Source organism: Cebus imitator, unplaced genomic scaffold (genome assembly GCF_001604975.1).
Source record: "Cebus imitator isolate Cc_AM_T3 unplaced genomic scaffold, Cebus_imitator-1.0 Scaffold24, whole genome shotgun sequence".
In the NCBI taxonomy this organism is placed as follows: domain Eukaryota; kingdom Metazoa; phylum Chordata; class Mammalia; order Primates; family Cebidae; genus Cebus; species Cebus imitator.
The window spans coordinates 10,023,661-10,045,274 of NW_016107339.1; the positions used below are offsets into that span (position 1 = coordinate 10,023,661).

The 21,614-nt window shown below is 48.2% G+C and overlaps 1 protein-coding gene across 5 annotated transcripts in view; it reads right to left on the minus strand.

Annotated features, from left to right (window-relative positions):
* BRPF3 (bromodomain and PHD finger containing 3) overlaps positions 1 to 21,387 on the minus strand; it is a 36,047-nt gene extending 14,660 nt beyond the window's left edge. For 2 of the 5 annotated variants that reach the window (XM_037736254.1, XM_017522613.2), the window contains exons 1-9: positions 21,004 to 21,387; positions 16,224 to 17,697; positions 13,137 to 13,293; positions 10,698 to 10,829; positions 8,255 to 8,383; positions 7,646 to 7,958; positions 6,616 to 6,918; positions 4,112 to 4,618; positions 484 to 577 (exon numbers count right to left, since the gene is read on the minus strand). In XM_037736254.1, the coding sequence (XP_037592182.1) occupies positions 484 to 577; positions 4,112 to 4,618; positions 6,616 to 6,918; positions 7,646 to 7,958; positions 8,255 to 8,383; positions 10,698 to 10,829; positions 13,137 to 13,293; positions 16,224 to 17,671 (3,083 nt within the window). In that variant the 5' untranslated portion in view covers positions 17,672 to 17,697; positions 21,004 to 21,387. Of the gene's footprint in view, positions 1 to 483; positions 578 to 4,111; positions 4,619 to 6,615; positions 6,919 to 7,645; positions 7,959 to 8,254; positions 8,384 to 10,697; positions 10,830 to 13,136; positions 13,294 to 16,223; positions 17,698 to 20,281; positions 20,299 to 20,357; positions 20,512 to 20,555; positions 20,602 to 21,003 lie in introns of those variants that run through there. The other 3 variants (XM_037736252.1, XM_017522610.2, XM_037736253.1) reach the window with 3 other exon arrangements.
* Between the last annotated feature and the right edge of the window lie 227 nt (positions 21,388 to 21,614).

Here is a 21,614-nt window from a genome sequence, read left to right on the forward strand (position 1 = left end):
AAAAAAAAAAAAAAAAAAAAAAAAAAGGCAATTCCAAATTTCCTACTTGTTCATTTCATATACCTACACCACACCTCTATGAAGAAGCTATGATGCCCCAAAAGGCAAAGAGCAAAAACCAAGTCTGTAACAGGCTTGGTTGTCTAAGTACGTGTGTAGGGGCAGGAGGGGACGTTGGCTCAAATGTTAACTTCACTGAGCAATGAGAGACTTAGCTTTCCCTATCCTCTAGAGTCCAAATTCGGCCCCACAAACCCTGTAAAGCATCAGTACTACTCTTCCTCTCTTAGATCATACCTGAGAGTCAAGGATTACCCTGTTTCCTAGGAACTCCCAGAGTTACAGACCAGAGGCCTCAGGAAATAGCAGGAGTGGGAAAAGAAAGAAACAGGTAAGCAGGAGGAGGTTCAATCTATATCTGAATGGAGAGTAAAAGGAGAGGTGGCAGAGCTGCTGACAAAGCTTTGGGGAATGTGTTCTTACCTGCAAGCTTCAAATGCCAGTCCACCACTGAGACCCAAACTACATTCCGAGTCAGACCCGCTTTCGGTGTGTTTTCCAAAGCCGTTGGTCATGCCTGCCAAGGACACACACAGTAAGTCTGAGTGCAGAAATCCCCCTTCCTAATATATGCTACGGTGTGAGGCAGCCACCTCAGGAGGGCTCAGTGAGGAGTGGAGAGAGGATGGCTATTCCTTTCCCTTTAAGAATGGGTCTTGGGTGGTAAAGAAGATCTGATAAAGACAAAGGTTTGGGGGGAAATATTGCTGGCTAAGGCAAGGAGCAGACACTGCCATTTCCTTCCCATCCTTCTGCTTTTACTTTAAGGAAACCATAGCACACAGCTTATTCAGCTACTGTCATTCAGCTACAAAGGGAGACTTCTCCCACCTTGCCTGGCTTCTAAGTCCCTGGATCTGCTTCTAATTTCAAACCTCAATTATCAGGGAGTCTTCTCTGTCCTTTTCAGGAACCCACCTGCCTTGCCTCTTCAGATAAACACTCCCATACCCTATCCATCACGCAGCTGGCAACAGCTAGTTTGATTCTCTGGGGATGGTATCAAGAAAGACTAGAGAAGGATAAGGGCCCTTCGTCAACCACACCCTGAATTATCTCACAGGGCTAATCTAAATTGAGGATTGGGGGGTACTCTTCAGTGGAATTAAAGCAGCCCAGAAATTCCTGGGAGAGTCAGAACCTGGCATTCTAGGCTGGGTTCTGAAACACATGTTCCTTTTCTCTTTCTTTGAGGTCTTTCTTTGGCCTTTCCTTTTGTAAAGTGAAGATAATATCTTACTTACTATTCAGTATGAATGAGAGAAGGTCTGTTTACAGTAGGGAGCCCTTCAGAGGAAAATGAAGACTGGTCATTCCAGGTATATGACCTTAAAGTGAGGGCTTCCACTCTCCTATTATCCAATTTACTTTTCTATTTTTTGAGACAGAGTGTCACTCTGTTGCCTAGGCTAGAGTGCAGTGGCATAAACAAGGCTCGCTGTAGCTTCGATTGCCTAGGTTCAAGTGATCCTCCCGCCTCAACCTCCTGAGTAGCTGTGACCATAGGCATGCACCCTATGCCCAACTAACTTTTTAACTTTGTAGAAACAGGATCTTGCCATGTTGCTCAGGCTGGTCTCAAGCTCCCGAGCTTAAGTAATTCTCCTGCCTCAGCCTCCCAAAGTGCTAGGATTACAGGTATGAGCCACTGTGCCTGGCCTTTATCCAATTGCTAGCAACACTAAAAGTCCTATAATTCTAATAGCTGAGCCAAGAGGGGTGCAGAGAATGGCCAGGCACCCAATTTGAAAGCTGTAAATCAGACACCTTAGCTAGAAAACTGTGAGGCAAGTCCCTCCTGTAAAAGCAGGTGTCTGAGCCACAATGTCTATCCTCTGAACTGGCTCTGCCTCTAACATTACGACCACAATTTAAATCACTGAAGTCATCTGTGTCTTGGGTGCCTCACTTACAAAGGATCAACATCTCTTTTTGTGAGATTCATCTTAGGTTGTATAGAAATATTCCTGGGTGCCAGGCAACTGGGATGGTGAGAGAGAGACAGGATTCTAGCAGTATCTCCAAATAGCAGGCACCTCAGGTTGGGTGGGCCTCATGTACAGAGCTATTTCCCAGTAGCAGAATCTCTCATTCTTTTAATGCAGTGTTCTCAGCACTGTATGGTTAAGCCTGATACAGCTGAGAGGATGACAACAATAACTGCTACCATCTACTGCTATATGCCAGGTGCTTCATAAAGGTTATTTCCAGTTCTTAGAACCCTGCAAGGTAGTTATCAGAAGCCCCACATTAGAAATAAGGAAACAGGCTCAGAGAAGTTAATTAATTTTCCTGTGGTTACAGAGAGTAAGATGTTGGGGATTTGAATGCAGGTATGCCTAACTCCAGGCCTCAAATCTCTTGTCTGTATATACCAACTTACTCCCCTAACACAGAAAAGTTTTGGCCAGATGGGATGGAAAGGTATGTTTAAAACAAAATGTCAGGCCAGGAAGACAGAAAAGCAAGTGCTGGCCACACAGTCCAAAGTCACCACATAAAAGTACATGAGGAATGCAAAGAGCAAAAGCCAAGAGCAGCCCCTCCCTGCCAAGAAAGTGGGTCTTCCCTATCCCAACAAGACCTAAGTACTCTGCCTGGCATTCAAAGTCCTTCACATTCAGTCCCATCTCACTCCAGTCTTGGCTCCTGATGCTCTGGGAAGCCCCCTCTCTAAGCTGTCCCTCACAGAGAGTCTGTCCTCTTCCTTGTTCCCACACACCCTGGCCTTAGGCCTTCACAACTATTCCTTTCTGCCCTCATCCCACAGGGCCAGCTCAACCCAACTACTACAGCTCAAATACCCTGAACACCTCTAGCAATGCTACCTCTCATGTGACAAATAACAAGACATTGTTCACCACTGTGGTTCCTCTACATTTTGAGAGATTCATTTGCCCATTGGTCTGTGAACCTTCCAGAGCTGGAATGAAGTCCGACTTACTTTAATACTTGCCATCCCCACTCACGACCAGCTCCTGCCGGATGTGTATTAGAACTCTTTAGGCCAAGAGCAGTGGCTCACGCTTATAATCCCATCACTCTGGGAGGCCGAGATAGGCAAATCACTTGAGGTCAGGAGACTAGTCTGGCCAACATGGTGAAACCCCATCTCCACTAAAAATACAAAACTTAGCAAGGCGGGTGGTGGGCGCCTGTAGTCCCAGCTACTCAGGAGGCTGAGGCAGGAAAATCACTTGAACCTGGGAGGCAAAGGCTGCAGTGAGCTGAGATCATGCCACTGCACTCCAGCCTGGGCGACAGAGCAAGACTCGCCTCAAAAAAAAAAAAGAAAAGAAAAAAGAAAAAAACCTCTCTTTAGTGATGGAGTCTCAGCCTCCATCACCTACCTCTACCACCACCTCACCCCACCCCACCCACACTGCTGTAGCCAAACTGTTCCCTCACCGTTCCTCAGACATGCAGGCATGTTCCCACTTCCAGGGCCTGTGTACTTTCTAGTCTATCTTTTTGGAACGTTCTTCCCCTAGACACACAAATAGCTCATGTCTTCAATTCCTTCAGATCTTTACTCAAATATCATCTCCTTAGAAGATCTGGCCACCCTCTCTAAGACCACCCTAGCATTCCCTATCCTCCTTCCCTGCTGGATCTTTCTCCAAAGCTTCTAATACAAGATAGTATTTACTCATTTGCTTTTAATCTATTTCCCCCATAAGAGAGGAGATTTTTGTCTGTTATGTTCATTGCTTTTTTTCCCCCAGTGCCTAGAACAGTGCCTGATACAAATATTTGATTAATGAACTGAAACAAAGGTAGGAATCATTTTACTCTATACAACACTGCATTCCCCTCAGGGCCAGTGAGAGTCCAGACGTAATCTGGCTCTCTGGAAAATACCTGCTCAAAGCCTATTTCCCCTGGCTGCTACTCACATGCCAGGCCTGACTGTGAACTATGGTGCCCTCAATGCTACCACTGCTGTCCAACAGGGCCATTAGGGAGATGGCCAATTGGGGAAGGTGCTGGCTGGCAAGGCAAAGCAGAAAAGCAGATGCGAAGTAGCAAGAGAAGTCACAGGCAGGGTCACCTGTCTCTTCCTCCTGCTGGGGGGACCTCTCCCCTTCGCTCTCACTACAGCTCCTGCTCCTTGGCCGCTTCCGGGAGTGGTGCTCATCCTCGATGCTGGCTGCAGAGGCAGGAGAGCCTGCCATACCATGGTCCTCGTCATTTTCCAGGGCCCTGTCTGGGCTTCTCTGTATCTTAACCCCATTCTTGGCCTTCTTGAAGAGGACTGATGTGCGGCGACCCACACCGCTAAGAGGGGTACCAGCAGGGGTATCAGGGGCCGTGAGGGACAGTCTGTTGATGCCATTATCACTGAGCAAGTGCTGCAAAGGCTCACTCCCCAGCTGCAGTGGTGATTTTTCCGAGAGCTCATCTTCTTCCACCTTTCTGGGCTTAAGGAATCGGCTTGGAGATTTGCTATCATTGATGGGTTTCAGAGTCGGGGGATCCGGGGGGGATTCTTGCTCAGACAATGAAGGTGCAGGCCCAGTGGGCTCCAGGGTTGGTGGAGGAGGCAGTTTGGAGTCATCTATTAGAAAAAAAGAGAACCTGCTTGAACATTTTAGAAAGAGTCTGCTCCTATAAGCCAGATACTGACACTGATAACCAAAAACCAAAGGCATGAGCTATTATAAGGCTTGAGACGCATACAAGGTCTTAGATCTGAAGCAAGAGAGAGGACTAAGTTTGTTTGTCTTTTTTCAGAGACAGGATCTTGCTCTGTTGACCAGGCTGGTGTGCAGTAGTTTCATCACAGCTTACTGCAACTGCCAACTCCTGAGCTCAAGTGATTATTCTGCCTCAGCCTCTAAAGTACCTAGGTCTACAGGCACATACCACCACGCCTGGCTAATTTTGAAAAATTTTTTTGTGGAGGCAGGGTCTCCCTATGTTGCCCAGGCTGGTCTCAAACTCCTGGCCTCAAGCAAGCCTCCTGCCTCCGCCTCCCAAAGTGCTGGGATTACAGGCATGAGCCATTGTACCCATCCCCAGGAGAACTAAGTTTTATCTACACTAGTAGTTCTCAATCCTGGCTATTAATAAGAGTAACATAGGAAGTTTCTTAAAAATTCTAATGCCTAGGCCCATCGCATACCAATTGAAACCAAGTTTGTAAAGATGGAGTATTTGTTTTTTAAAGCTTACCAGGTGTGTCTAATGAAGTGAGGACTGCAAACCATTGCTCTACACCCAAGGAAGCCACATGCTTAATCAATAAATAGGTTAAGTCTCAGCTTGACAGATTAGGTGTCCACAATGCTCACTGGACTCAAGAGTTTTCTCATCTGTCAATTGATTTTATTTCACATCACCCAAGTGAGAGCAAGTACAGCAGGCAGAAAAAGTTCACAGATATGGAAAAACAGAGACCAAGTAAGTTAAATCAGTGGTTGCCAAACATGTCTGCTCACCTACCACCTTGAAACTTTTAAAAATTGAGACTTCCAAGTCAAAGCCCAGACATCCCTAACTGAATCTACAGGAGGTGAGGCTGTGATTTTTTTTTTTTTTTTTTAATTTTCTAGGTGATGCTGTTGGCCCACTGGGCACAACTCTGTACCGCCACAGCCCCAGAAGTAGGGATACAAGTGGCATGCTGACTGTCACATGGGGAGTCCAGAGGCTCGCAATGGACACAAAGCCCTCTAATGTCAAATGTGATCTCTCAGCCATGTCCCCATTCTCTGCCAACCTAAAATAAAATGGGCTGTTACCTGCCCTTTGGGCCCCTATCCATTGGAAATAACTCCCAATCTTTCGGACTGTGTGCGTGACAGGCCCTCCCAAGCTGTAGGCTCAGATCCAAAGGCAGGTACGAATGAGGGAGACAATTCCATTCCCAATGAAGGAGAAGAATGAGAAGCAGCTTAGCTTATAAGGTTCCTGGGTTTCTGAGAATCACTTCCCCAGCTATCTTTTTTCTTTTCTTTTTTTGTCTTTTCTCAAGATTACGAAAATTTGTGGAAACCGACTATCTTTTATAGTCTGGCCTCTCTACTTGGGATGGGCCTGTAGATTCAGCCAGATGGGGTAAAAACCATGAGGTGGCTCAAAACTCTAAGGTCTTTCCTTCTTTGCTATCTGCTCACACCCCAACCTAACCTGCTCTAACAGTCTCTCCACATGGTGATATAAGGTAAGCTGATATTTAATTGATATGTACAATACGGCTGGATCAGGTACAAAATACTGACATACTTAATTGGCTAATAAATAGTTGCTGGGCTACACCACCTGAAACTCCCCACAATCCAGCAATGGATTATCCACATCAGGGGCCTTCGGAAGGAGCCCACTCCAATACAATAGCCAATATTTACTGTGATAAATTTTGGTCTCTATTGATTGTTAAATATTTTGAACATCATCCCTGAGTACACATGGAAGTATGACCCTTTCAGGGCCTTCTGCTTGCCCACAAGTGTCAGATATAAACTCAGAAAGGATACCCCCGTATGAGATTTCAGCTTAGCCTCTGTCCTTCTTTACCTTCCAACCCCCTGCCTTCCTGTTACTGTCTCTCACCTCTGTCCCCATCGTCTTCTGGCTCCTCCTGCAGGGCCTGCTCCAGCACAGCTGCATCCCTCCGTGACCCTGCTGGCAGCTCCCCATTGGATAATGTCTTGTTTAGTAATGATGGCTGTGGTGGTGGTGGCTGTGCCAGCTTCTGTCGAAGGGCATTGATCTCCCGGCGTAGCAGGCGGACACGGCGGGTACGGGCCCCACTGGACCGCATGGTGCTCACCAGGTCCAGTTTCTCCAGCAGCTCCTTCAGCTGCACCTCTGGGGACAAATGGGCTCGGTTCTCTGGGATGAGGATGTTGTCCACTGCCAGGGAGAAGGGAGGACAGAAGGGGCTGAAGGACCTGCCCAGCACAGGGCAACAGAAAGGGGCCGAATCCTTCGGATGCAAGACACTCTCTTGGAATGCCTGGGCCAGCAGCTTCCAGCAGCGTCACTGTGGGCCTTGGCCCTGCAACACCACTGCCCAGAAGGCAGCCACAGGGACAAGGTCAGAATCTGGGAAATGTCTGCAGGAAGCAGTTCACAGTCACGATTATGGGCTCCATGCAGCAGGCATGAGGCAGCTTGGCAATGCCCTGGCCTGAGTGACTGGCTGCTGCCATTGAGAAAGAGAGCAGGGACAGGCAGCATGTGGGGCTCAGAGGCAATTCCATTTTTCTGGTCCTCCACCTGCAATCTTCTGAATGAACCAGACACACACCAGCAATGCACTCTCCCTGCCCCATGCTCCAATGCCATACAGAGGGGATCCAAGAGAGGAAGACCTCTGATGAGGCTTTAAGCTTTTCAAACAGACTGCTAGTACCTGATTCCCCTTTTCTACCACTTAACAAGTGTTCAGTGCATTAGTTAAACTTTAACCTTTAGAACTATTCCAGCCACAAAGGTATACCTCAGTCTGTGCTCACCCTCGGCTTTGCTCCTGGAGTCTATCTACAGCCCCAAGGACCACCCTGATCCCTCACTCTGTAGACTCTGTTCCTGTGCCTCCTTCTGGTCCCTCTCCTCCCCACCCATCCAGGCCTCTCACCGTCTTCCCAGGAGAAGCGGTAAAAGTCTTCCAATTTGGGTGACTCGGGCAGGTGAGTGCCCCTCTCGGGGTCATAGCCGATGTTCTCTGCCTGCCGCCGGGCGTGCCGTAGGATGGCCCCTCCCAGGTCCCGCAGGCGGACAGCTGCTCGGTGGAAAATTGTGTCTTTAGCATTATACTTCATGCAGTTGGTAACTATAAGGTTAAAGTCCTCCTCAAACTCCTCCAAGGTGTGGTACAGGTGGGACTCCAGCTTCCGCCTCATAGTAGAAAAATCCATTGGCTTGGATATGAATTCCAGGTAATCTGGAACCTAAACATATAAAACCTGTACAATTACAACAACCATTTACTAGCCAAACAGGCACACCCTTCACCGGTACTCTTGGCCTCATTTTCTGATTTGGCCAAGCCAGGCTAACTCAGAGCCCTACAGGCCTGGCCACCCTGGCCTGCTGACCTCTCATCAAGGGCAAGTCTACTAGCTTTGCCAGACCCACCCTCCTACCCCTGGTTTCATACACCCTGTGGCCCAACTCCTTCCTAGCCTACTCAGACCGTGTTCCAGTTCAGGAAGAATTTACTACTTGGGAAGTAGGGGGAACTTGCCTCACTCAAGTTGACTGGTTCTGCGAAGATGTGTGCAGGATCCTTCTCCTGCAGCAGGTCCAGTGTTGTCCTCAACAGAACATTGAATGGCATCAGCTCCAGCTCCATGGCAGCCTGCTGGACCTTGACCTGTAGGGAAAGTGGGGTGAGATCAAATCAGGATGGCCCCTGCAAAGATGTACTGAAACTTTTTCTTGATAGCTTGACTTTTACCAATCATGTACAACAAATTTTCATAGGATATTAGGCTGAATAGTATATAAGGAACTATTACCCAACCTTCAGCCTAGGAATAATGATACCAACAGGTACCATTTTATGAGTGTCTCCTATGTGCCAAACACCATACCAAAATTTACAGTATCGATAATAATTATCACTACAATTCCAATAATTAATACTTCTACAGCCCTTACTAAATGCCAGGTAATGTTCTAAACATTTTATGCAAAATAAATGAGTATATGAAGTAGGAACTGATGAGGTATTTTACAAAAAGGAAACCAAGGCACAGAATTACTAAGTAACTGGCCTAAAGTCATAGCTAGTAAGCAGCAGAGTTGGGATTTAGTCCCAGACACTGGCTCTACAGTGAGTGCTCTTGACCATTATGCCACACTACCTCTGTACTTGTAATACCTCAATTAATCATCATGATAACCCTGCAACAAAATTATTATCCCCATTTTACAAATATGGATCAGAAAAAAGATCACCAAGGACTAAAAGAAAAAAAAAATACAAATTAAAAAAATATATATGGAATCTGAAGTTTAGAGAGAGCATAGTGAAAAAGTTCCTAGTTTAAGGTCATCTGGCTAGAAAAGAATAGAGACAGGACTTGAAGCCAGGTCTGACTTAGTCCCAGGGGCACAATGATGATGTAAAACGTGCTTGAACCAGAATTTCCCATCCAGTGTGCTGAAATATTGATCCCATCAGCCCTTGACGCATCTAGGTCAGCATGGGGTCACCAGGGCCTCCAGACTTGACCCCCACAAATGGCAAGTAGCCTCATATATTTCAGTAGTATGCTGTACAAATGCTATTTTATACATAAGCCCTAAGGTGAAAAGTTGGGAAGCCACAAATTAGATATGGAAAATTCCCACCTCTTGGCTATATCAGAACAGGCCTGCCTACTTCCCCAGGACCAGGGCCTCCTTCTCTCTCTCATTTCTCTGAACCAGAGATGGGACGAGAAGTTCAGCTGTGGGATCATGCCTGGGATAGCACAGACATTCTGAGCCCAGGAAGAAGGTCCTGAGATGTCCTCCATGGCCATTCATGGTAAATATGGCATGAGCTGCCCAGGCTGTGAGGTGGAAACTGAGGCTACTGGCCTTCTAGAAAAGGGGTCGTGCTAAGGCTGAACACTGAATTAGAATTTAGAGAAAGAGAAAGAAACATCTTTTTTTTCCCTCCTTTCTTGAGGAGAACGGGTCTTGCTATGTTGCCCCGGCTTGTCTCAAACTCCTGGACTCAACCTATCCTCGTGCCTCTGCTTCCCTAAGTGCTGGGATTACAGACATGAGCCACCGTGCCCAGCAAGAAAGCAACATCTTTAGCCTGGGCCTCGGAAGCATGCAAGTGACAGCTGCTATTCCTGGACCAGAGAGAACAGTTTTGGCTTTTTATCCACGCAATTAATAGTATTTGCTCTCTGCCATGTGCAGTAGATACTTCAGAGAAGCAAAGAGTATTGATAATAATAATGACAGCAGCTGACACTTCTCTGGCTGTTACTATGTGCCAGGCACTATTCTAAGCTCTTTACATAGACTAAGTCATCTAATCCTCACAACAACCTTATGATGTAGGCTCTATAATCACCCCCATATTCCAGTTAAGAAAACTGATGTATTAAGAGATTAAAAACCTGCTTAATGTCACACAGGTAATAAGCAGAAGAGGCAGGATTTAAACCCAGGCAGTCTGGTACCATAGCTCACGTTCCTAAACCACTAAGCTATACTACCTACCTCAACATTTCCTATGCTCAGGGGCTTAGGATCTCCTAGAACAGAGGAGAAATAAAATTTAAATGATTCAAGACCATAAGTGTTTAAGATTCAAGCGAGAACCCTCAAGTTCCCAGGCCAGGGCTTTCAACTGATGATGCCCGTTACAATGGCCTAAAACGCTTTCCAAAATCCTCAAGGCCAGGCTCCCTCTGAGACTTCCTGAATCAGAAACTCCAGGAACAGGACCAGGCATATAATATCACATCATATGAGGCCACCAGGAGCTGAAACCCAAAATACAGAAACCATCAGTACCACTATACCCAATACAGAGTAGGCAGATCTTGGAGCCCACAATGCTGGGTAGGGAGGGAAAGAAGCTAGCATAAGGCAGGGACTCCTGGATTTCCCAATACTAGACTAACAGTGGGAGAAAGTGACCTTGAACTAGGGCCCTAGGGCTGGGGGCTCCTCCTTACCTGCTCCCGTTTGAGCTTCTCTCTCTTCCGAATCAGTTCAATCAGCAGCCGTGCCCGCTCCAAGTCATGCCGGAGCTTCTGCCAATATTTCAGCTCTTCCTTCACTGCACTTGTCTTCTCATCCTGCTCTCGCTGCAGGAGAGAAGCAAAGAGGAACTAGGAACCTCCTTCTTGCCCAAAGTCCTCCCCCTGTTCAAGCCTCATGGGGCTGCAGCAGGTAAAAGTCTTGTCCCCTTCCTTGACCCACAGTTCCAAGAGCCCTTCCACCCCTCTCTACCCCATGCCTTCCTCCTGAGCTGCCCCAGTATTATAGCAATGTTTCTTCATTACAGAGCAGTAACCATTGCTGGAGTAGGATCTGGGACTGCTTCTCCCACCCCCAGGTATACCAGAGAGCAGCTATGGCCCTTTGGGCCGGAAAGAATTTCACAAGAAAACTGACCTCAGGGGCGAAAAGAATTTCACCCTAGAGCTTTCACTTGGCTAGAAAACAAAGTGAGGTTCTTACTATAAGCTTCAACATACTTTGGTAAGACAACAAAAAAATAATCACAATTCTTGCTGTAGAAAAAATTACAGTTGGAGTCAGGCGAAGGGAAGAGACCTAGAGCTTGAAGCACAAGGGCATATTAGCATAAATATAATAAAAACTAATAACATAAACTGGAAATAAAATGCTAAGAGAATACAAAATAGAGAGAAGATCTGAGTAGGTGGAGGTTAGATCAGAGAAGCTTCCTGGTGAAGAGTCTTACTAGAGTTTTACATACAGGTAGGTGACAGACATGGATGGGCAAAGTAGTAAGGAAGATCTCTTCTGGAACCAAAGGAATGAAAGGGGCAAAAATGTAGAGGCCGAATTACTGATTCCTTGCTTGGTAAGCAAAACAAGCTGGCCAGAGCAAACACGCTGGAAAACTACAAAAGCCAAGGAAGATCCAGGACACAGCTAAGAAGCTTCAAATGTAAGACAAAAGAGCCTTAACTTGGATTGCCTAGAAAGAGGAGTATATTATGGAAGAGGAAGTGAGAGAATGGAAAATAGTATGTGAATAAGACACTACCAGTTGTAGAACAAAGAAAGAATTAGAGGCTGGAGATCACCTAGAAAGCTATTGCTGAGATTAAGAGGGCATGGGTGAGTAGGAGAGCTGCAGAATGAAGACAAAAGGCCACGTTGATAAAGCCCCCAAAGCAGCTTAAAGGATGATTAGCAGTGGCCCATTAGGGAGGAAAGAGTCAAAAATAACTCCAAGGTGGGAAAGTCTTGATATGAGTCCTGGAGGGAGAGGAGTTCCATAATAATGGGGAAACAAGTTTACTGAGAGTAAAAAAGACAATTAATTTCCAATATTTGAGTTATAAGTAACAACACGCACATGGAAACATCCCTGAGGCGCTGATGGCATAAAAAAGGGATGAGGACAAGGCAAAAAGTCTGGAGCTACTATTACACAGTTACTGTCAATTATAAGAGTGGACATGTTCTCCAAGCAAACAAAAAGACAGCAGAGCCACTGGGAATGTTACCGTTAAAGAGAAAGAAGTGGGGTCAGCATGGGGTACAGTCAGAGAGGCAGAAGAAGCAGGAAGTGGTATCACAGAGAAGCTCTTAGACAAAGTGATTTGTGCTCAAATGCAGCTCAGTGATGAATCAGGTGAGAATATAAGACTTCCTGGGAGAAGATAGCTGATGTTTTAGGGGAGGCTTCAGGGGAGCAGGTGGACCAAACGATTCACAGGGAGTCAGATACAGGTTTGTACTTCAGGAGTTTAGTTATAAAAGGCAAAAGCGAGATCAGACAGAATGCAGAAGGCACCAGACTCACATGAAGCTTTGCTTCATGTCTGGAGCAGCAGTATGGGAACACTTAAAGGCAGAAGGAATACAACAGTTAAAGGGGGAGAAAGAACTAAAAAGTTAAGAGAAATTAGGAGCAGAAAACAAACATGCAGCAACTCCAGGTGCTAATGGCTAAACAGCCACCACAATTGGACAGGCTGTGTGTTACAACTTAGATCGTAAATTTGTGTTATTTACTATGAAACATTTTTTGGCAGGTGGCAGCATAATGTCTTGAGGAAAGGGCGCCTTTTCCTAATTAACACAATGTGGCCACCCTGGCTCTCATTCAGCCTACTTCTCACTTTCTGCCACATTTAGAGGATTTTCCCCACATATATGGAAAGCTGGGCATGCTCTCCACTCTCCCCTAGAATTCTCTACAAAGTCAAGCCTCTTCTATCCAGGAAGAGCTGCTTGAAGATCTCTGTAGTGCTGGGGGTTGTTCCTGGGATAGACCACCCAGAGGGGTGATCCCCTGTAGGAAAAGGCTCCATGGAGGGATCAAGGAGGGGTGCCAGCCCCACCCCAACCATCATTCCTTTTCCTTCACTCTCCACCTCCCTCTACCAGTCTCAAATCACCACTGCACCTACCTGCTCGGCATTTCTTTGGGACTGCAGATGGGAGTGCAGGCGCCGGATAAGAGGGACACCATTCCGTGCCTGACGCTTCAACAGCCAATAGTTGTGAAGCCGCTGCATAAACTGGTTTTTCCTCTGAAAGGAGAGACCACTACAGATCTTGTTCAACCTTGAGTAGAGGCACACGGAAGTGAAAGACAGGGTCAGTGGGCAGCCCAGATTATAGCCCATGCATCCTATCCAGACCCTGGTTCATTTCTGAACCTTACACAGGAAGACAGAATAAAATGGCCAAATACCTCACCTCAAAGAAAGGCTTGAAAAGGACAGAAAAGTTAAGCAGCTCAGATTTAGCATGAGGTATTTCATTTGCTTTTCCACCTCTTGCCTTGCAGTCCTAATCCTCCAAAAGAACCCTCTCCCAGAACCCTATTTCCTATGGTCATGGATATCTTTGTAGCAGGTATGGACTGAGAAACAAGGCTGTGCCTTGATACCCCCACCCTCCTCTGTATAAAAACAGCAAAAAGGAACGGGAACTTGAGTAATCTATGGGTAATGTGGCCACTATTTCCTGCTTTCTGTGGCTGAGGGTCCCATCAGACCAGGGTGTAGCCCACACCCAGGCTAAGTGCAACACAACCCCTTAGAGTTGTTTGACCTCTGGTTTTTCATGGTATAAACCTCAGCAGCCTAAAAATGTTGTTTAATTTTGAACTAAACGAAAAAAAATTGATCTAAAGATGTAGAGGATGAGATATCTGAAAACCCAGCTGGCTAAACTACTCAAATGTCTTAAGGTCAGGGTTTAAGCCAATAACTCCTTGGGGGAAGAAAACGGGTAGGGGAGGAACTAATGCAAGCCTATAATCTCTATCTTAATATCCATACTGCAAGGTGGGTATCATTATTTCCATTTTACAAAAGATGGAAAGGCAGCATAGGAACAGAAGCTGAATAAATTGTCAAAGTAACTAATGCAGCTAATAAGATGGTGGATCTGGGAGGGATCTGAATTCACGATCTCTCTGCTATACCACAGTACATCCCCAAACTGGTTATCCACAGGGTAAGCAAGGTCTCGGTACTTCTGTGGTGTTTCCTCTGCTTTTTCTCTTCATCCCACTCCACTGATACAAAGATAAGCACAGCTAAACAAGAAGGTGAAACCTTAGAAGGATGGACATGTTGGGCAGGACATTGCTCACCTAGGCCTTGCTCCTCTCCACAGTCAAACATTCCTGCCCCAAAGCCAAGCTTATAAAATCAAGAATTAGGCTTTCCCCAAAGAACAGATCCCCACCAATGCCCATGCCAAGCACACCTGCCCAGATGTATGCGGCATCCTCCCTCTACAACCTCTTGGCCTTGGAGGATCCCAATAGCATTTGTGCAGGTAGGGAAAAGAATAGTAATAATAATATAGCAGCAGCAGCAGTAGCCACAATTTATTGAGCACTCACTATTTGCCAGACACTGTGCTAAGTGCTTTACTTATATTATCTTATTTATTTCTCACAACTCTATGTGATGCGTTCATTTACAAATAAACTAAGGCTTGGAGCAGTTAAGCAACTTGCCAAAGGTCACACAGGTACTAAGTGATAGAAATGGGTTTCCAATGTAGGTCTGTCTGGTTCTTAGCCAGCAAGCTCTGCTGGCCCCAGCATGAGACATCTAGAACAACATACATGACAACCAAAGATTCTAGCCTCAGGGTGTAACCACCCTACAGATGGAACTAAGCATCCACCCACTTACTTCAGGAAAAAAAATAACCTAGAACAGCTCTGTGACTAGAAAACACATTCAGAGTCACTGAAATTCTAACTTGGGTCATAGCCGACAATAAGACCCTTCCCCTCCTGATCGCACCCTTAAGTCTTCTACCCAGCCTGGCAGGTCTGGTTGCCTATTCATAGCTCGCATACAACTCTTTCCCTAGGGCTCCTTTCTCCCTACCCTTCTCATCAAGAGAGATGGACAAGAGGAATGCAACCTAGAGGCATCATTAGGCCCAGCTTGTGGTATAAGGTCTGCCACTTTCCACCCGGTTCCATCCCTTAGAACAGGACATGGCATGTAGTAAGTGCTCAATAAATACATAATTGAATGAAAAAAGGAGTGAACAACTTTACCTCCCGTGGCCGCAGTTTCTTCATCTGGGGGTATGGGAGAAGGTGCAAGGACTATATCAGATGAACAATCTCCAAGACTCCTTCCTATACTGTTTTAATGAACACCACCCTTGAGATAAGCCTTTGCTAGGAAATCTTCCCTATCTCTTGCTTCTCTACCAAGCTCCCATCCCTCCAATGGCTCCAGATACCTCTCTGATGTTTTAAAACAGGGACCATGTGCTCTCTACAGACTCAATAGGAGTCCAGACGGCTTAGCTACACAGATAAATTGAATGACCCTCTTATCCCTGAACTTCAAAAGGAGGAATAGCGTGTTCTCTCCACACCATCATCCCCTCATACCCAGGACAGAACTTGCTGGACAGCAGATGGCCCTACCAATCCTCTGAAACAGTGGTTCTTCACTGGGTAATTAGTTCTATCCTCCCCAAGGTTTTTTAAAACATGCATGAGGAGTGTTGGAGGTTGTCACAAAGACCAGGCAATGGGGAAGGCGATGCAACTGGCATATACAAAGACTACAGATACTAAACATCTAGAAATGTACTGGACAGTTCTGATAATGAAGAATTATTCTGTCCAAAATGTCACTTAGCATCCCTATTAGAAAATACTGCCTTAGATATCCTATCACCTGAGTTTCTAAGTAACATGAATAATTATTCTTTACAAAATGTCACTTAATGCCCCTATTAGAAAATACTGCCTTAGATATCCTATCACCTGAGTTTCTAAGTAACTTAATTGTTTTATTTCACTTTGAACTAAAGGAAATACATTACTCTGAGAGCACAATCAAAACTACAAACCAGGCCAAGTGAACCTGGGCTTATATGGAAAAGTTTAAATTTGGGGAGGAGAATGGTGTCCAACTGTATTTAGGGAAGGCCTGGCAAGGGCCAACACCAACCCAAGAAGAAACCATCAGTCCCTGAGGAACCCTTCTGGGCATGCTTACCTGTAAGAGGGTATCTGTGGGACAGTGACCATGGGGAGAGTGGAGGATGTGTCTTGGCCTGCTTCCTCTGGCTCCTTCTTGATCTTCTGCTTCAAACTCATCTTGTTCTTCTTGGGCACTCCCTTGAGGGGGCCACCCACCCCACCTTGGCCTTCCTGCTCCTCTTCTTCGACTTCTTCCTCTTGTTCCTCCTCCCCACCACCCTCCTTCAGCCCTTCCTCATCGCCAGTCTCACTGAGGCTTCTGGGAGAGTCACCCTTCCTCCTAGCAGTGGCAGCACCTGGTGGCGAGTGGGCCTCACAGTAGGCAGTCTTGCGCACTGTGAAGATGGTGCCATTGAGGCTGGTTTCACGCATGGGCTCAATCTTCATGAAGAGCCCAGCCCGCTGTGCACATGTCACATGGAATGCTGTGTAGCAGTTCACCTTATGGCACTGGATGGCTGCACCCAGCCCTTTCTGCTTGCAGATATAGCAGGTTAGTTTCCAGCGGGCAGGTGGGATATTGTCAATGCCCTCAATAGGTTCCAAGAACACCGTGTTAGCAAAGCAGACTTCAGGGATCCAGATGGCACACACCACATGGGCCCAGTGCCCATCACTGGTCTGTTTGAAGGCGCCACCCTTATTGGGGCAGAGGACACAATCCACAGGCCGGGAGGGAGACTGCAGACAGCAGCGGCATAGCCACTGGCCCTCAGGGATGTAGGGGACGCCGTAGCACTCCTGGTGTACTGCCAGGTTGCAGATGTCACAGAAGAGAATAACGTTGCTATTGTGACATTCATCATCCAGGCACACACAGCAGAAAGCATCTTCATCAATGAGTGACTGTTGGGCACCACTGCTGCGACTCTCCAAGTATGACTCTTTCTCAAGCCGGTCTACTAGCAGCTCAAAGGTGTCTGCAGACACCAAACTGTGCCCATCTACTCGCCGCTTTTCATTCACCATGTCCAGCCAAGCAAGGTCCTCCTCATCCATGTCATACTCTACCTCTGCCTCCAGGTCTTCAGGTGGCTTGTCAATGTACCGGTAGTAGGCAGCAGGCAGCGGGGGTGCTTCTGGTTGGATGCCTGAGTCCACCATACGGAAGCTGGGCTGTGGGAGGTGGAAGGAAGTACCAGATGCATGCTTGGAGCAGGATTCCTTCTTTTTGCCCTTGGATAAGGGTTTCTTGGACTTGCCAGGGAACTGAGGCTGTTCACTGTTTTCCTTGTTACTATTGCATTCAGTGATATCCTGGGCAGTTAGCTCATCCTCAGTGATGATTTTGAGTGGGTCATAGATGCTGATACGATGCAAGCGCCCGTCAATGTCTACCTCAACAATCCGCTGGGCCTGGGCATATGTCAGTGTTTCCCGGGTGGGTGAGCACTTGAGACTGTAGGGGGACGGGGAACGCTGGCCCTCGGCATTCTGCCGGGACTTCCGACGAGGCTTCTTCATGGCACCTGGGAACTGAGGGGTCAGGCCTAAGGAGAGAAAGCCAGGAGACTATGAGTTGGATGTTCATGCCCTTATGCACCCATTCATCCTCCCATATGAAAAGGCATCCACCAAGAGGACTGGCTGTTCCCTCTGAAGAACCTGTCTCTCACGCATCCACATGGCCTGCTCCTTCCTTCACCTCCTCTGAGTCTTTCATTTCTTCAAGCGAACAACCCTTCTCAGTGAGACCTTCTCTGACCACTTTATCTAAAATTGCAAATTCTTTTCTTCTACCAGCAGTCCACCTTTCATTCTGCTATATTCTTCCCTTTAACACTCACCATCTTATACCATGCTACATAATTTACCTACTACTATGTTTATTGTTTCCTTCTTTCCACTAGAATGTAAGCTCCATGAAGAAGATTTTTATTTGCCTTGTTCACTGCTGGAGCAGTGCTTAGTTCTTAAATAACCACTCAATAAGTATTAGTTGAATGAAGGGAAAAATCAAACACATATGATCCCTGCCCTCAAGGAGCCCTGACTAACTCAAGAGACAGAAAAGTAAACAGATTATTACAACGTAACATAGGGAACGATCTCATGTTCTAATGATGTACATAAAGCTATGAGACAGCTAACTATGGAAAAGGCATGAGTAGTTAAGGGCTTAGAAAAGAAGAAAACAAGAACAGCAACCACTGTCAAGCTCTGTAAATGAACAACAGGCCCCATCAGAGAATCAAAACTACACAAGTCTAGCGTCTTCTCCCAATACATCTTACCATGATCAGAAACCCTACTCCTTGATCCTGCCTAGGGGTGAAGGGGTGAGGGGATCTGAAATGCCTATAACACATGGTCTAAGGGCTTCAAACTATAGTATGCAGGGTATTCCCTACAAAAAGCAGCATCCAGGACAGTGGTCCCCAACCTTTTTAGCACCAGGGACTGGTTTCGTGGAAGACAATTTTTCCACATATGAGGGTGGGTGGTTGTTTAAACTGTTCCACCTCAGATCATCAGGCATTAGTCAGATTCTCATAAGGAGCATGCAACCTAGATCCCTCACATGCACAGTTCACAACAGAGTTCGCACTCCTTTAAGAATCCAATGCAGCCACTTATCTGACAGGAGTTAGAGCTCTGGTATGTTCACTCGCCTGCCATTCGCCTTCTGCTGTGCGGCCTGGTTCCTAACAGGCCACTAACCAGTACCAGTCCATGGCCTGGGGGGTTGGGGACCCACGATCCAAGATATATCAGCTAGCACATTTCCAGGCAGAAACAAACCCTAGAAGCTCTGAAGTGGCTCCAAGAGATCTCTGAAGTTGTAGTGGCCTGTCTGGGACCTTCATTCCACCCAAAGTCAATATGATCTGGGCGGTATCTGAGGTAAACTCTCAATGCATTCTGTTACCTCAAAAATCTCTCCCAGAACACTTATATCTAGTCTATCCTTGTATAGCCAAGAGAAAGCCCTAGTTTCCCACACCATTCTCTGGATGAAGGGAACTACAACAAGCTCATGAGGAACTATAGGTAGTCATCAAGGTTGTCACCACCAGAAGAGACCTTTGGGGATACAGGGCCCCATGGTGTGGGCAGACTTGGAAGGATATGAACAGGGAGAAGATTTCAAAGAGAAAACAATTCATTTATAAAGTAGAGACTGTGATAATAAAAGCACTTTTTCCAAACTACAAAGCCCACTTACTTTTAATATTTCTCACAACTACCTTAGGAGATGGTATAGCTACCATCATCTACCTAGAAGCTCAGAAAGATGTCACTTAACCTAATGCTAGTAAGTGATAAAGCTACACTTTGAACCCAGATCTTCCAATGCTCAATTCATCTCAGTGGGAATTAAAAACAACACAGAGGTGCTGTGGTCTGGTACAAAAAGAGGCTCTGGGGCAATCTAGGTTCTAATCTTGGCCCTCTGTGACCTGGAGAAAGTCCCTTAAGCTCTCTATGCCTCCACACTCCATCAGTAAAATGAGAGTAATACAATCTAGCTCTCAAGGTGCTACTTGTTAATAAGGTATTATTATCATCCTTATTTGAAAGGGCTTCCAATCCCAAAGTGTGACTGAAACAAACAAAAAATTTGGCTGAGGAGCAGTGCGAGGCGGGCTGGCACACACCCCACTTGGAGCCAAAGGAAACAGAATCATTGCAGCAACTCTGTCCGGGTTCCAGAGGCCCATGGCCACTGGATTCCTTACAAATGCCAAGTACCTGGGGGCAGACAGGGCCAACAGACCTGCTTCATCACCCACCCCTCCAAAGGAACGGAGGACCTAGGAGGTGAGAACATCTGCCTCCACACCGACCCCAAACAGCAGACAGGCGGTGCGGCGCCCCCTTTCCTGAAAGCCGATCCATCTTCTCCCTCCCCACCTGCCACCTCCTCGGCTGCTCAGGCATCTCTCGACCACGCAAGTCTTTACACAGACGTGTTTTGTGCCCACCCACGCCTCCAGACACCGGGGAGAAACTCTACAGCGTTGGGCTGCTGCTGAGGGAAATGAAATGAGTTTCGCCCACAAGGAACTTACAGTCTAGACGAGCTTTTTGGCGGGAGTTTCTCAACCTACACAGCCGTTCCCACATACACACCTCCAAAATATCTCCAACATCCCCCGCCCCCCAGATTTCCTCTCGGCACCCCCTACACCCCCGCTCGCTCACCCACCCAGGTCCCCGAAGAATGAAGAGCTTCTGCAATTAGACTGTATCCCCTGCACCCCACACAAGATACTCAGGAGACAAGGGAGGCCCCCAGCCAAGGCTTCTGCCCCTTTAAGGGGGCACCTCTTCCAGAAGAATCTTGACCCCTCGGAGAAGAAAGGAGAGAAATAACATCTCCTCAGAGGGGAGGGGGCGAGCGCACCAGAGACAGCCTGACGCGAAGTCCGACCCTCAGACAGAGAAAGCGAGCGCCAGCGAGTGAGCCGGACAGAGGCGCGAGAGCCCATTGGCCGCCCCACCTGCCCGTCAGGGGGACCCGGGGGACTAAGGGACGCTCAAGGGGCGGAACTCTCCTCTGGCCAGGCCAATTGGAAGGCGTGGCGGGGGCGGGGCTTGGCAGCACGGCTTCCAGGGCTGGGGGGAGACAAGATGGCGGCTGCGGGAGGGGGTCCTCGCTTTTCAGCTCCCCCGCTCACCCGCCTTCTCCTTCCCCGCCGCCGCCCTCGCTCCAGGAGAGAGCTTTCGCACCGCCCCCGCCCTGCTCGGAAAGCCCCCCCGCTTCTCCGGTTTACCCCCGTGCAGTCCCTGGTCCCCGTAGGCCCCGCTGCCCCCGCCCCCGCTCTGTCCGGCCCCGCTGCCGCCCCCATTACCTCAGCCGCCGGCCCGGCCCCACCGTTCGGGGCCCCTGGGCGCGGGCGGGCTGGCCGCCGAGCAGGTTGGCGTGGCCCGGGAAGCGGAGCGCGGTCTCCTCCCGCGCCTGCCTCCGTGGCCTCCGCCGTGCCCCTTCCCGGCCCGCGCTAGGGCCCCTGCCCGGCCGCCGCCGCCGCTCCCGGGGGAGGAGGGGGAATGGAGCCGCCGCTGCTGCCGCTGCCGCCACGGAGCCCGGCCGAGGGGAGGGAGGGATCAGCCCCCAGGCAGGATCCGCCCCTCCGGCCTCCCCCCGCCACCTCCACCCCTTCCCTCGCTCCCTCCCTGACTCTGCGGGCTCTCCCGCAGAACGGGAGCGAGAGCGCGAAAGAGGGGGAAACGGGAAAAAAAATCCCCCCACCCGTGCCCGGCGCGGCGGCGGCCGGGGCGGTGCGGAGAAGGGAGCGGAGGCGCCGCCGCCGCCACGGGGCACCGTCCCCGGCTCGGCCTCACGGTGGCGGTGCGGGCGCGGCGGGGGCGCCGAGCAGAGACCTGGTCTGAGCCCGCCGCGATCCCGGCGCACCGCGGCCCTGCCCGCCACGGGGCGAGCCCAATGAGAGGGCTGGGGATGTTC